This window comes from Miscanthus floridulus, chromosome 17, assembly GCF_019320115.1.
Source record: "Miscanthus floridulus cultivar M001 chromosome 17, ASM1932011v1, whole genome shotgun sequence".
NCBI lineage: Eukaryota > Viridiplantae > Streptophyta > Magnoliopsida > Poales > Poaceae > Miscanthus > Miscanthus floridulus.
In genome coordinates this window covers 97974750-97990031 of record NC_089596.1, presented here as the reverse complement: position 1 = coordinate 97990031, position 15282 = coordinate 97974750, and the positions used below count along the sequence as shown (strand labels likewise).

At 50.5% G+C, this 15282-nt stretch overlaps 1 protein-coding gene across 1 annotated transcript; it reads left to right on the top strand.

Moving 5' to 3' along the window:
- The first annotated feature begins 7498 nt into the window (after positions 1-7498).
- Positions 7499-9597, top strand: LOC136518002 (adenylate isopentenyltransferase-like). Its single transcript, XM_066511656.1, has 2 exons — positions 7499-8986; positions 9090-9597. The coding sequence occupies exons 1-2, from the start codon at positions 7886-7888 to the stop codon at positions 9156-9158; spliced, it is 1170 nt and encodes a 389-aa protein (XP_066367753.1). The 5' UTR covers positions 7499-7885; the 3' UTR covers positions 9159-9597.
- The last annotated feature ends 5685 nt before the right edge of the window (positions 9598-15282 follow it).

Here is a 15282-nt window from a genome sequence, read left to right as displayed (position 1 = left end):
ATCCATCCTTATTAATTTTATATATTACTTCTAGCACCAAGGATCTAGATAGGCCCTAGTACTATACTTATCTCCGGACCTATTTGGTAGAAGTTCACTTCTAGATTTTCTAGCTCTGCTCCTTGGTTTTCTAATGAAGTGATTCTACTTGATTATTGCGAGGGGGAGGCCGGGGAGCAGGTGAGAATTGATTCTAGAGTGAATCTTATGGGTTTTCAACAGGAGCAGTAGAGAGCAGGCTTTTTTTAGCTCTCACCTCCCAATGTAAGTGGAGAAGTGATTCTTGCCTGCTCCTCACCTGAATCTGTGCGAGATTTAGCCGTTTGGCTGGGGATGAGTGATTCTCATGGAGAAAGACTTCCAAAGAGCCTTGCCAAACGGCCCCTTCATCTATCCTATCGCTTATGCACTCACCGACAAAGCCATGCTAAGTTAACTTCATTGTAATTAATTAGCCAGTGTCTTCTTATATACCACTGTACTTTGCCCTTGCTTTATGATGGCTTTTATATTCCTATAGTTTGAAGCTTCTCTGTAGATGGATCTACACTGCTTATGGTTATAATCGAAACGAGCTTGTAGATTGGTTTAGCTAATATGTGTGTGCGATGTGATTAGTCATCGTCATCTTGTTGGTCTACTCCTATAAATGTAGGTAAAGAAAAAATATATACATTTTTCATGCCAAATTTTTGCTTGATTAGAAGGTGTGGCACAAACTAAGCACATTCATAGTGCACCACACACATCAACAATACATGACTACGTACAAAAAACAGATTAGATCGTCTTACTCTTTGTTACTAGAACTCTATGTATCTCCATCTCTATCACATCGCTTATGCACTCGCTCACAGAGGCACACTAAGTTAACTTCACTACAAATTAGTCACTATCTCCGTATGTAACACATTTGTCCTTACTTCATCATGGCTTTTATTATACATTTCGAAGGCTCAGTTTATTATAGATGGATTGACACTTATCGTCATCCTTGAAACCTGTCCATTGATTTAACTAAGGGATACGTGATGTGATTAGTCGTCGTCCTTGAGACTCACTTATTGTGGTCTAATCCTAGATATAGTCACAGAAAAGGAGTCACTTGTCAGCCAAATATTAGTTTGAGGATATATGCATGACAACGACAAACAAAACATGCAAATGGTTTCAAGTGCAGCCATAACACTATAACAGCCAGTGATAAGCTTGAGGGCAACAACTCATAAATAAATAAATCTTGCAAACTACGAAGTATTTTTTATTATCTAAACGCCATCAACTGTGTATGGATGACGCATATGCTTGATGTAGACAGTTTATAGATAAGTATTGGAGTTTAAAGTTCCATGTCCTCTATAAGAGTGTATATATATTTCAATTGGACAGTTTCTCTTGCTCTATGAAACTAGTGTTTTCGCTATAGGTCGAGTGACAGATGCCACGCACTAGAATAATTTCATGATCGATGTGCATTCTTATGTGTGTGTTTCTACTTGGCAATGAATACTACTAACCACGTCACGTCATCTCACAAAAGATCATGGAGAGAATAGGTCTGTTTGGCATGGCTCCGGCTCTGACTCCATCTTCGATAGCAACTTCTACGGAGTAGTCATACCGAAACACTTTTCGAGGAAGAGCCGTTTTTGGTGAACAGTAGCGAAGCCGGAGTCGTTTTGAGGTGAGGAGCCAGAGTTGCAAAAAGTATGGGGAAATTTAAATTTTTGTCTTCCTTGTGGATGGCACTCGTCCACTTGCCAACCTTGTTTTGACACCTATAAATTCACCACATGAAAAGTAAAATGTGTTTTATTTTTGCCACTTTTGGCGACGTGGCACTCTAACTCACCCTTCCAGCGTAGAGAGAACATGGGAAATGAACTATTTTGTCCCTGTTTCCTTATCCTCTTGCGCGGGCCACTTGTCATCACCTTCCTCCCACTCCCACCTTCCATCCATGGCGGCGAAGAAGCCAGCCTGGCACAGGGTGATGGAAGGTGGGACCAGGAGCTAGGAAGGTGATGACAAGTGGGCGCATGAATTACCACAGTGTATAGTTCAAAAAAAAAGCGTGCCAAACCAAAGGAAAGTAATGTACTCCTATTCAGTGTTGAATGTAAAACGGTAAGCAGTTGATCACTTGTCATTTAAGTATTTAACCATTGTTCAAGCTAAACGCCTAATGAAATGGGTAAAATGACCGTTTGAACAGTATAAATAGAAACAAGGAATCACCGCATAACATTTAAACGATGTGTAAATAAATAGGCTTTGTTTACACTTTAGAGGATCAGTTCTCCTGCTACGACTACGCGCTGCGTTGACAGGCCGAGAAGACATACTCAAATTGGCCCTGGTAGTAGAAGTAGGAAATAAGAACCCATGCGACACTGCACGTCCTTTAATTTGGGTGCTCAAAATCAGGTCCCAATACGTCGACGCGCTCCGTGCCGCTTTCCCGTTGGGCGTGGGCGGGTACGTACCAATGCAATTCAGTTCACCCAAATCCCAAATCCCACCCACTGGCCGCTGACCACCAGCTATTGGCTATTGGCTATTCCAGCGCCCGATGAAAGAAAACTTTGCCACCGATCGTATTCGCAATTTCGCATCATATCTCCCGCTTTTTCGCATGCATCGCCGGCGTACTTTTTGACCACGTACGGCGTCCAGGCTTTTGCATTGGGGCCCAGCTTAGATGCAAAATTTTTTGCAAAATGAGTACCGTAGCATTTTCGTTGTTATTTGACAATTAGTGTCCAATCATAGTCTAATTAGACTTAAAAGATTCGTCTCGTGGATTTCGTCTAAACTGTGTAATTAATTTTATTTTTTATTTATATTTAATGCTTAATGCATACGTCCAAAGATTCGATGTGACGGAAAATTTTGAAAAATTTGATAAAACGAAGTGGAACTAAACAGGCCTCGGGTCGGAGCGATTCCGATCCCTCGCACAGTCGCACCCCATGCAGGCGCGCAGGTCCATCCTTCTGCTTCAATTCCCTCTCGTTTTCGGCCTATCTTCGCCTCGAGATCTCGGTACTCTCCGCTCGATTTTGCCTCGTCTTGTTTTCAGGTCCGGTCTACTTTGTGCTGCCTGTCGTGTCCAATTGCGCTGCATTGCATTGCGCGACGGCTCTGATGCGTGCCGGATGGATGCCATGCCAATGAACGAACGAACCAAACCAAGGACGACGAGGTATCAGATTGCTAGCTAGTTGCATGCACGCGGTTGCTTTTCGGTGCAGAGACAAAAAGCTACAGGAGGGAGCGAGCTCACTCTCCGGCAAATCTTCTTCCCGCGCCGCGCATCTATACACGGGCAGGAGCCGGGACGCCGACGCCGCGCTTTTTGCAAGTGCGTGCATCTATGTAAGAGATTGGTCCCTCTTTATTATGTTTTTATTTATCATCCTTTGCAAAATTATCTAGCCACCCCAATTTATCGAAAATATATTCTATGTAAATATATTGCATGATTTTATAAATATTTTTCAATATAATCTCGATCAAAATTAAGATGTTTTTGACTTGTACTGATATATTTTTTCTTTGTATTTTATTAGACCGAGAGAGTTCACGCAAGCAGCAACGGCATCCCTCGTACTCCCCCATCTCTAAATAAGTGTCGTCGTTGATGTACGTACCGCAAGTTTGACTTAATTTGTAGAAAATACATGCGATATTTATATCTCGAAATAAATTTATTAAAAACTAGACTTAATAGTACTAATTATGTACCATAAATATTAATATTTTTTAATATAAATTTAGTTAAAATTATTTCTCGAGAAACGCAAACGACAGATATTTAGGGAGAGAGGCAGTCACCGCCCACAAAGGTCAACACGCCTGATTGCCTGATCAGTCCACTCGCAGCATCTTTCTCCCCCCATCTTTTGCTCGGAATCATCACCTTATATCTTCTTCCTTTTTGGTCTTTCTTTCATTCACGAATAATATCATAAATCATCCTTGCAGTATCTCATCGATTGTCCTTTGTGCAGGATATATCTACCTTTTCGTTACTAGTAAATCCCAGATAGAATGGAACCACGCTTCAGCGTTGGTCATGTGTTGAACGTCCACATACCCCCGAGTATAATTTCTTTCTTTTCGCTATACTACTACTAAACCAGATGTAAGAGGAACAACTGTCCTCCTTTATTCCTTTTTATACTCTTAGCAAGCAAAAATAATAAATAACAACAATTATACTCTCTCTCTGTTCCAAATTATAAGTCATTCCGAGAGTCAAAGCATCTGAAGTTTGATCAAATTTATAAATTAAAATAATAACATTTATAATACTTAATAAGTATCATTAAATTTTTCATTGGCTATATTTTTTATAGTATACATATTTGATGTTATAAATCTTTATAATTTTTTTTATAATTTTATTTAAACTTGAGATGTTTTGACTCTCTAAGAACGGTGGAACAACTTATAATTTGATATTATATAAGCTGGGGCCAGTTGCAAATTAGTATGGTACTCGCAAAGGTGCTTCCATTCTTGCAAGGCAAAACACAGGACTGGCTACTGGCGTCTGGGGCGACATGCACCAGCTAATCCTTGCAGTCGCATACAGTACTTGCATCAGTGGACAGCTCGTGCTCGTGCTCGTCTGCCGCAGCCGTAGACAGAGTAGTAGTACACCGTACGTAGGACACATGGAGGCCACAGCCCACAGCTAGTGCATGCCTTTGGGCAAACCATGCAAAGGACAGACAGACGACAGACGACAGACGGTAGACGGACGGACGGGCGAGCGGCGAGCCCCATTCTCACCCTTTCCTTCCATTCCAAACCGTCGTTCCAGGCATCTTTTTCATTTTTCCGTTGCCACGGAAGTTCATGCAAAAGGCTGACCCAATCCTATCAGTGTCAGGCTCACGAAACCAGAGGTCCGTCCAGATTCCAGACACCAGATCAGGAGGCCAGTCGCCCAGTCCTATGGCCTATGGAGTGGCTACTGGATAGCGCGGCGTCGAACCAGCCGAGCGGCGAGCGCAGCCTGCGCAGCACAAGAACCTGAAAACCATGGGGAGAATAGCGAAGGCAGCTACTGGTGGTCTAGAGCGAGGAGCACCCGCGGGGCTATGGCCTATGGGCTACTGGTTCAGCTTCTCTCGCTGGCGGCACTGGCTGCCTCTGCCTGGTGTGTGTGCATGGCTGTGTAGCGTACGTACAGCCATGTGGCCATGTGATCGAGCGAGTGGCGTGGCCTGGGCAAATGCCAGGGCCCTGTGTGGGCCCCCAGCTCCTCGACCAGGCGTAGCTTCGGTTTGGTGGCACATAGTACTAGGGACGCCGTGTCCTCTGCATGCTCTGGCTGGCCTTCTCTTCTCGGCTCCTCCTCTCTTTCCTTGCACTGCACTTCTTCGCGCGCCAGGCGCGTGCAGCGGCCGTCAGAAAATGGCAGGGACCAACCTTTCTCCCCGTTTCTCTCTTTTTTACAGGTACTAGTACTACGAGGGACCAGGTTTTACAGCAAGACGGCTAACATTCTCGGTGGTTCTGGTATAAATAAAATGGTCCATGTAATGTCGGGACTACTATTTATACAATACAAACTATCATTATGTGTGGTTTACAAAGAAACTTTTCTTTTCATCACGCCTCACCTTTATTTCCTCTCCCTCTTCTTTTTTAGCATAGACCACATTCTCAAATCACTATCACAAGTGTAGAGCACCTAGTTTTTTTATCCGATCATACATAGCACTTGGCTGCAAGAGAAAACAAAAGCAGCGTTGGGGAAGGCCTCACACACAACGCCATCAGGCCTGCCTTTCCTTTTTCCTGTCCGCACATTCTTCTGTGACTGGATGGGTGCGGTTATGGGTGCAGTGCAGTCGAGTCGTGCTCGTCTCCATCCTCATCCTCAGCCGCTACGCCACTGGATCATCCACCGGCCACCGGCCAGGGGGCGAGAGGCATGGCCGCATCATCACCAGCCATGAGTGGTCAAGCCACGAGACGAGCACGACTGGAACCCGGAGGCAGGCCCAAAGGCCGGCTGGCCGGACGGAAGGGAAGGGAGAAAGGCAAGGCCTCGTTGAGTTCACGAAATTTTTTTTTTGAAAATGGTACTGTAGCACTTTTATTGTTATTTGACAATGAGTGTCCAATCATAATTTAATTAGGCTTAAAAGATTCGTCTCGTGAATTTCGTCTAAACTGTATAATTAATTTTTATTTTTTATTTATATTTAATACTTCATGCATGCGTCAAAGATTCGATGTGACGAAGAATCTTGAAAAATTTTGCAAAATGGAAGGCACCCAAAAGAAAAAGGGGAGCGCGGAACGAAACGAAACCTGTCGTGTCGTGCGCGGCAGCGCGGGGCAGCCAGCCAGCCAGCGCCGCGGCCTCTGGACCCGGCCGGAAAGGCGAGCCGGGACCGGGAGTCCGGGACGGCGGGACCCCGATCCAACAAGGTGTACCTCTGGACGACTGGACCCCGAGTATCGGGGGTGGAAGCGGACGCGCGCGGACCCGACACGATGGACCGTGGACGGGCGGGCGGGCGCCACCACCTCAGCAGCCAGTGCCCGGCCGGCCCCAAGCGGCTGGAGCTTGCCGTGTCCGTGTGTGTGCCTTGCCTGCCGAATCCAAGCCAAGCGCAGCGTCGCGGCCACCCGCACGAGCTGCCCACCAGCCGCACACCCGCGCGCGTGCCCCCTCCCACTCCCAGCTATGCTCGGCACGGAATGTTCTCGCCGCCTGCGCCCGCCACCCGTGGGACGACACCAGACGCTTATTATAATAACCACGCCTCTGTCCGGCGGTCTGCCCCTGGTTTTGTTGGCATCATCCCCCTCGCTGCGTACCCGGGCACGGACAGCCGGCAGCGGCAGGGGAAGCTGCCGCTCGCTGCCGGCCGGCGCTGCAAGCCGGTGGGCATGGAGGGTCATCCGGACAGGACTCCCGCATGGCCGCGACCGCCATCATGATCCGGCGTACAGCTTCCGCTTTTCACCATGTTTATGTTCCTGTTGATTTCAACCAGCCACCAGTATTTTTCTCTTATAATAAATCAGCACTAGTCAACTCAAACCAGCCCAGAAACCAACCAGTCAAACACGCCGTTTGTTGAGAGTGTTTAGTTGGGTGAATTTTGGATTTGGGGCTACTGTAGCACTTTCGTTTTTATTTGGAAATTAGTGTTCAATCATGATCTAATTAGGCTCAAAACTTTCGTCTCGCGATTTCCAACCAAATTGTACAATTAGTTTTTTTTTCACCTACATTTAATGCTCCATACACGTATCGCAAGATTCGATATAATGAATACTATAACACTTTTTTGGATTTTGGCCTGGCAACTAAACACGGGCTTCAGGCCTAAACGTCCCCGCGCGCATCGCATCGATCGTGTCGTGACAATTGCTTTCAGAGTGTCGAGCACCACTCCTACAAAGCCTGTGCTGTGCCTACCGCTGTCGGCCTCTCTGCTGCCTGTTGCCCCCCTCGCTGTCTCGGTGATCGGTACCGGTATAAGAGTACACACAACGGGTCGACCAGGCAGGGGCATTGGCAGTTTGGCACTGGCACGGCGCGTTGCCCCTGCCAGACAGCAGGGCCAGTGCCACCGGCCCACCCCACCAGTCGTCCAATCCATCAGCCGGTGCAGGTATCGGGCGGCGGCGGTGGCCGAGGAGGGAATAGCCGAATAGGGATTGAGATTTTGGGCGGCAGAAATACGGGGGGGAAACCCTCGCGAAAACTCAAAACAGGCGCGCAATAAATCCCAACAAGGCAGCAGGCGCTGGCGCTGCGTGTATCTCCTTCGCAAGAGACAAAAAAAAGAAAAATCATTCACAAACACGGCGGTCCTAGGGCGGCTGATTCGGATCGGGCACTAGCTACATGACCACCCTCCTCGCCAATAGGATCACTACGCTCGTGCGCGCTCCTCCCATGGCCGCCGCCGTCGCTGTCGCCGGAGGGAGGAGGCCATTGCACCGGACCTTCGCGCACCCGCCGCCGCCGGAGGAGGAGGAGCACCAGCAGCGCGCGTGCCGCAGCAGGGGATCCTCGTCCTCCTCCTGCTCGGCTTCCTCTTCCTCGTCGTCGGCGCCCGCCCGGGGGACGGGCACGGGGATGGTGGTGATCGTCGGCGCCACGGGCACCGGGAAGACCAAGCTGTCCATCGACGCCGCGGAGGCGGTCGGCGGGGAGGTGGTGAACGCCGATAAGATCCAGCTCTACGCCGGCCTCGACATCACCACTAACAAGGTGGCCCCCGCGGACCGCCGCGGCGTCCCGCACCACCTCCTCGGTGCCATCCGCCCCGACGCCGGCACGCTCCCGCCATCGACGTTCCGCTCCCTCGGTGCCGCCACGGTCTCCTCGATCGCCGCCCGGTGCCGCGTCCCCATCGTCGCCGGCGGGTCCAACTCCCTCATCCACGCCCTCCTCGCCGACCGCTTCGACGCCGACGCCGCCGACCCGTTCTCCTCGTCGTCTCGGGGCCACTACCTGCCCGCGCTCCGCTCCCCGTGCTGCCTCCTCTGGGTCCACGTCGACGACGCGCTCCTCGAGGAGTACCTGGACCGGCGCGTGGACGACATGGTGGGCGGCGGCATGGTGGAGGAGCTCCGGGAGTACTTCGCCACGACCACCGCCGCGGAGCGCGCCGCGCACGCCGCCGGGCTGGGCAGGGCCATCGGCGTGCCCGAGCTGGGCGCCTACTTGGCGGGCCGCACCAGCTTCCGCGCCGCGATCGACGACATCAAGGCCAACACGCGGGACCTGGCGGCCGCGCAGGTGTCGAAGATCCGCCGCATGGCCGACGCCTGGGGCTGGCCCATCCAACGGCTCGACGCGTCCGCCACCGTCCGCGCACGCCTCCAGGGCGCGGGCCCGGACGCGGAGTCGGCGTGCTGGGAGCGCGACGTGCGCGGGCCCGGGCTCACCGCCATCCGGAGCTTCCTGCTCGAGCTGGACGGCGACAGCATCATCCGCCCCGTTCGCAACAAAGCGACCCACTAATTCGTTGCGAGAGAAAAACACCGTTCCAGCTGAAAAACAAACTCAAAAGGACGAATCATATGAGAAGAGAAGCGATCAGGGCCGCATCAATGGCAGCGCTGAGATAGAGCCGGAGCCGCGGGTGCGATGCTGCGACGTGGTGGGGTGAGCTCGATCGGTCCTGCTGCTGCTGTCACTTTCCGGGCGGAGTTATTCGCGTTACGGCGCAAAAAGGGTGCGGGGGCTTTTGGATTCGAGGGTTTAGTCCGCCGATTTTGCAGCGTCCCGGCGGCGCCCTCCTGCCGCCGACCGGTGGGGTCCGGCGAAGGGCACAGTGAGTGACACGGAGACGAGAGAGACGAGAGGGAGAAAAGAAAAGGCTTCTTGTTAGTTAGTGTTATTATTAGTGTAGGCAGAGAGAAGCATTTGCAGAGCAGAAGGGAAGGAGAGAGACTGTGAATTCTTTGTTGCAGAGGAGAGGGGTTTCTTTTCTTCTTTTTCCTTTTCCTTTTTGGTTCGTCCGTTTCCTAACTGCACCACTCACTGTATGTACTACTAATCCAGTAGACAGTTCAAATTTTGAAATATATACTTATGCAGTACAGCTGAGCCTGCTTCATTTGATCTTTTCGCCACTGTTTGTCCTGTTCCCATAACGCATTCTGCATTTCCGTGTTTCGCCTTGAGCAAGGGGTTTGCGTCGGCGGCTCACCTGCTCCATCTATCTAGTAGCGCAATCTGCTGCTCCAGTTTAAATTTAAAATGGGGGGTGAAGAGAAAGGTGACAAATGCCATGGTGGATGATGGTTTGGCAGGCTCTCTCCTTCAGGCAGGCGGTTAAAAAAAAAGTAATCGCTGGAGCCACGGCACGGAGGGATGATTGGATGGTAATCCCGCCATGCTTAGTGTGTGATTGCTGCTGATCAGGGGGAGTTGGGCGTGTGAGTTGGTGCCTGGTGTTCTTGCTGTTGCCAGCTAGGAAAACAGAGCGGCCGTTCGACTCCAGTTTCCTTGCTTCCTACTGCTGCTCGTCTACTGCCCCTTCTTTTTCTTTTCCTTTTTTTTTTCAGTTTTCTCGTTGTCTCCACGCATGCCTGGATGGGATTCAGGAACGAAAAACATAATTCAGTTAAATGATGAATTTAGAGGCAAGCTAGGGTTTTTAGCGATCCTGTTCGTGTTTTGCCATTCTCGTGTCCCGCTTGCCAGAGTCTCATGCTGCTTTGTTACATCACTTTTGGATTTCCATCGAATCTCAATATCTCATCACGCTGCCCCACAACAATATCCCTATTCCAAGTTTTTTTTTTCTATTTTAGTTTTTGCAAAGTCCTAGTACTCGAACACAGTACAATCTGCATAGTTATGTTGGACCCAATTTGCATAGTTATGTTGACTCTCTCGCCCCCGCGTCGCCTCCCACGCGGGCGACACAGGAGGCCGCCCCGCATACCCTAGCGCCGCCCCCTTCCTCCCCCTTCTACCACCGCGCCGCTGCCGGAGCTGGCTGCCGGCATGGCCGCTCGGCCGGCAGGGATGGCGGCAGCAGGGATCTCCCTCCCATGCGAGTTGGCAGCGATTGTGACAGCTGGCCGGCGGCTCCTCCCCGCGCGAGTTGCATGGAGCTCGCCGGGGAGGGTTGCCGCGGCTATGGCGACGTTGGCTGGTGCCCGAGCTGGCACAGGGGAGGGCGGCGCGACTCACCTTCTTCTCCGCGTCTCTCTCCTCCTGGGCTTGACGGCGATGGCGGCGACGACCGGGGCAGCCGGCCCAGTGCCTGGGCGGTCAAATCCGGGGCCTGGGCAGTCGGATCCGGGCCCAGACGGCTGGATCTGGCTAGGAGCCGACGACACGTCCGGTGGCAGTCTGCGGCGGTTGCGGCGGCGACCGGGCTCGTGAAGGCGCTAGGGGCGGCGCTCTCCTTCTCTACCTGCCCGGCCTAGGTTGCGGCGGCGGCGGCCGAGGGGGCGTCCTGACGGGCTGGCCTGCCGGCGGCGCGGCCAACCGACGGTTCGCCCCCAACGGCAGGTAACGGCCAGGGTGGACGCGGTTGCGCCGGGCTGGCTACGGACGGCGCCGTGGTTGTGGTCAAGACGGAGGCGACAGTGTTGGCAGGGGGCGTCGAGTTCGGGGCTTGGCGTCCGTACCCGGCGGCCCCAGGGCAGGGGGCGTCGCCCACATTGGTGGGACATGCGTCTGACGATGACTAGCGGTGTTCGGCAGCATCAGCGCGCGGGTGCTTCAGCCGTTGACGGCTTCGACGTGCGGCAGGGGGACGCGCGCGACAGAGGGAGGCCGGGGTTCAACATGTCTGGTCGGCAGGGGTGGTCGACGTAGCTAGGTGGCTGCTGCGAGCAGCCGGTGCGTCGATAAGTGTGAGTTGTGAGAGCATGATCGGATACACCACCGATCTAGGGTGAATGCTTATATGATGCTGGAGTAATTACATGTTCTACGCATGTTTTACAAAGGTATCTCATGTGTGGGTATTCCGTCTGTTGAGGCGATGCCGTCAATAGGACGATGATTCGGGTAGTTACTACCGTTGTACACGTTTCTGGGGATTCGTGTAGAGCGTGTAGATAAAATTTACTGCTTTTATGCATTCATTGGGAATTGGGCTAAAATGAATCTTCTGCAGGTACATAACAACGTTATCGTGTAGAACGTATTAGATACATATTTGAGAGATCGTTTGTATGCCACCGAATTCGTCGCTAGAATTTATTTATTTCATAAGTTTGTGAGAACGTACGGCACGTACATACATCATATTACTTGTGCATTTCATTCATGTCATGCATTCCTCCCCTTATAAATTGATTATCTCATTTTGATAAAAGTTGTATCACCTAAAATATGTTCCCACGGGGTAATAAAAGAAATTTTGCTACAGATGGCCCGCACGAAGCAGACCGCCCGTAAGTCCACCGGAGGAAGAGCACCTCGACGTCCGTTGGCCCTGAGGGAGCACCGCACCACGGACACCTTCTTGAGCGAGTTTGGCATGCCGACCTTGCTTTGGAGAGTGCTCCATGATGTGGGGTACCCAGAGGGTCAAGAGCCGGTGTACTCTTGGAATGAGAGCCAGTTAGCAGAGGATGGACTTGCAGTGGTAGAGATCATAGTTCTTGCTCTTGGTGATGCTCCAGATTGGGATGGTTGGCACTTGGAGTTTGAGGGTCGCACTCCTGTTGAGGGTGCAGAGGGAGCAGCTTTCCGTGTCATCAGGGATATCATGAGCAGATTTCCCAGTGAGCTTGCAGCAGCTCTAGCTGGCACCTTTCCTAGGGATGATCCTCGTGATGCTATTTGGGTTCAGCCTCAGGGAAGTGCCTTGGTCAGAGGTCTAGCTGAGGGACAGGCTAGCGACAACCATGCTATGAGTGCTATGTTCGCCGCCATCAGAGCGTATGAGGGTCTTGAGAGTACCTACTGGACTTTGACTGGCTTACGTAGTCATGATAAGCTCAAGGTAAGAAAGCAGAAGAAGAAGCAGGCACGTGCTATAGCTAGTTTGCAGGAGCAGTTGGCTGATATGAACTTACAGCGAAACCAGGCGGTTGAGAGAGGTGATAGAGCTATGCAGCGGGTGCATACGTTGACTCAAGCCAACAACAATGCAGACCGCATGATTGGACAGTTGGTTTAGGAGAGGAATGAAGCCTGGGACGAGAGGGACCTTCTGCTGCAAAGGGTCGATGAGCTAGAGGAGTACAACATCAACCTGCATGAGGAGTTTCACGCGCTCTACAATGGGGTTGGCCCATATGCTCCTCCAGACGCCGCTGGCATGGACATCGACGACGACGATGAGGACTAGCCTGTAGTTTCACCTGGGGGCGATGGTGACGTCTCCGATCCCGATGACGGCCTCGAGGAGTAGGCTAGTTGCCTTGCACTAGTGTTTAGGTCCTGTCGCGATGACCTTTCTTTTGTTGGCATGTAACCTAATGTATCTGGCTTCGAACTTATGAGACTGGCATGTGATTGGAACTTGGCTAGGAATGTGATATCTGAACGCATAAAAGTCTAGTGTATGTATGCTGGCAATTTGGTTGTATGGACACAATGTTTGCTGTTGAAGCAATTTAATTAGTGACGTTGTTTTAATTGGGATGCGATTATTGTGCCTCTGTTTTATTGTATGAATTTATTCTCTCCAGTAAATTTAGTTTGGCATAATTTTTTATTCACTCACAATTATTACAGCTTTACTCAAGCATTATGTAACACCCCGGCGTTATGCCTGCATTTAAGCACTGCAAATCACGCATATCATGCATCATCAAGCATCCAAATCATACATGCCTAATCATGTGAATAACAATTGAAACATTGCTTTGAAACATCTAAAACATGCGTGAAACCTGAATGTTGCATACACCTGTTTAAGAGTTGTTTTGCCCTGATTTTGCTTGCTAGGTTAGTAAAACATGTTTGGCTACTATTGTAAATCATCTAGCAATGTTTAGTTCAATTTTTGGAGCAAGGTTTGTATTCAAATTAATTCAAAATTTGGCTTCAAAAATAAATTCCCCAAAATTAGGGTTTTGAGCTAAACGTGGACTTTGATCTTACAATTCAAAATCTATAAAGAATTTGGCTGTGGTCATAAAAGCAAAGTTGTAGAGAATTAAATTCTAGTCAACTTTCATTTTTGGTACATTTTCAAAAGATGTCATTTTCTTGCTCAAAATAATATTTGAAAGATGGCATTTAAAAATTCCTTGAAATTATATTTGGAAAAGGATTTTTCTCCTTCGCGGGCCGCCGCCTCACTTCTGGCCCACGACCGAAGTCGGCCCAGCCAGCATCCCGCGCGCCTCGCCTCGCCTCGGCCCAGCCCAGCGCCGCGTTGGCCTGCCTCCGCGCGCCTGCTCGCTGTCGCGCCGCGCCGCGCGCCCGACCGCGGCAGAGCTCGCCCGCCGCGTGGCGGCCATGCGCCGTCGACGTCGCCGCGCGTCGCAGCCGGCCTGCGCACGCGCCCACGCGCCCGCCTACACATGCTGGTGCCGGTGCGCTCGCTCACTCCCTCCCGCGCTGCCTTCCCTCTCCGCCAGAGCCGAGCGCCCCCAAGCTCTGCCTCTCGCCGCGCCGCGCACCCGCCGGCGCAATTCGTCGCGGCTTCCCCACCTCGGCCGGCAATCACACGCCCGCAGCTCCGCCTCACCCTCCTTCAAGCTGTGCTCACATTTGCGCCGCCTTCCGAGCTCAGGTAGAGTCGCCTCAGCCTCGCCACCGATGGCCATGGCGCCGCCGTGCTGGGCCGCCATGAAAGTCGCCTTCCTCCTCTTCTCCAGCCCTGCCTAGCTACCCTACCGCACTCGCCATCTTCTCGCGCATCCCGTGCGCCCGCCAGCTCGCCCTGCCGTGGCCGGGGATGGCCGTCGGCCTCATGGCCGAGCCACGCCGCCGCGCCAGCGCAAGCGCCGACGAGGCCTCTGCCTCAGCCAGCCAGGCCGAGCCAGGCCGTGGGCCGACGCCCGCCGGGCCGTCTTCCCCTCCCTTGCGCTCGGGCCGCGCAGGCCAAAAGCGGCCGTGGGCCAGCTGATTTCCAGCGGGCTGGCCCAGTAGCGTTTGAATAAATGGTTTTCAATTTATTCTTTATTATTTGAAATTTGAAATGGTTTGAAAAATGTTTGGGTACTCAAAGTTGTTCCAAATCTGTTGAAATAAATTTGTCTAGGTTCCTTATCATCAGATCTACTTGGGAAAAATTGTGCATGTCATTTTTGAGATACTTTGCTGTAGAATTTTATTTAATCATGAATATTGCTGATAACTTGAAAAATATGTAGAAAAATCTATAGGCTTCAGAAAAATATGATTCCAAGTTTGTTAATCTCCTTATGTCATGTATTTCCTAGGAAAAATATGTTTCATGCATGTGTTGTGGGAAAATTTTGAGGTGTAGTTCAAGTCCCTTTAATAGCTGATTTTTGTTATTTTTGCTAGAGAGCAAACTTTGTATAAAACATGCATGTGATAATTTTTGTACAGTCATTGTATGCTATGAAGAACATAGGAAAAATACTAACTCTATTGTTTGACACTTTTCATAGTACAAAGTATTTTCATGTACAAAATTATGCCATAGCTTGTTATTTTTGTGTAGGCTAATCCACTCATTCAAACACCATGAAAATCTGATGGTAGACTTCTTAGGGTAATACTATGCTCTAGTAATTTTCTAAGATTTTTCTAAGCAAGAAAAATAGAGGTTGCTATTCAAACCTATTATTAATTAGGGTTTAATTAAGCATTGCTTTATGTGTTTAAGAAATTAGCAA

What these genes read in the sequence shown, in the direction of transcription:
- LOC136518002 (XM_066511656.1), top strand. Translation starts at nt 7,886, where the DNA reads ATGACCACCCTCCTCGCCAATAGGATCACTACGCTCGTGCGCGCTCCT. An exon ending in GCGACAGCATCATCCGCCCC is followed by an intron (nt 8,987 to 9,089) that starts GTTCGCAACAAA and finishes AGAAGCGATCAG; the next exon opens with GGCCGCATCAATGGCAGCGC.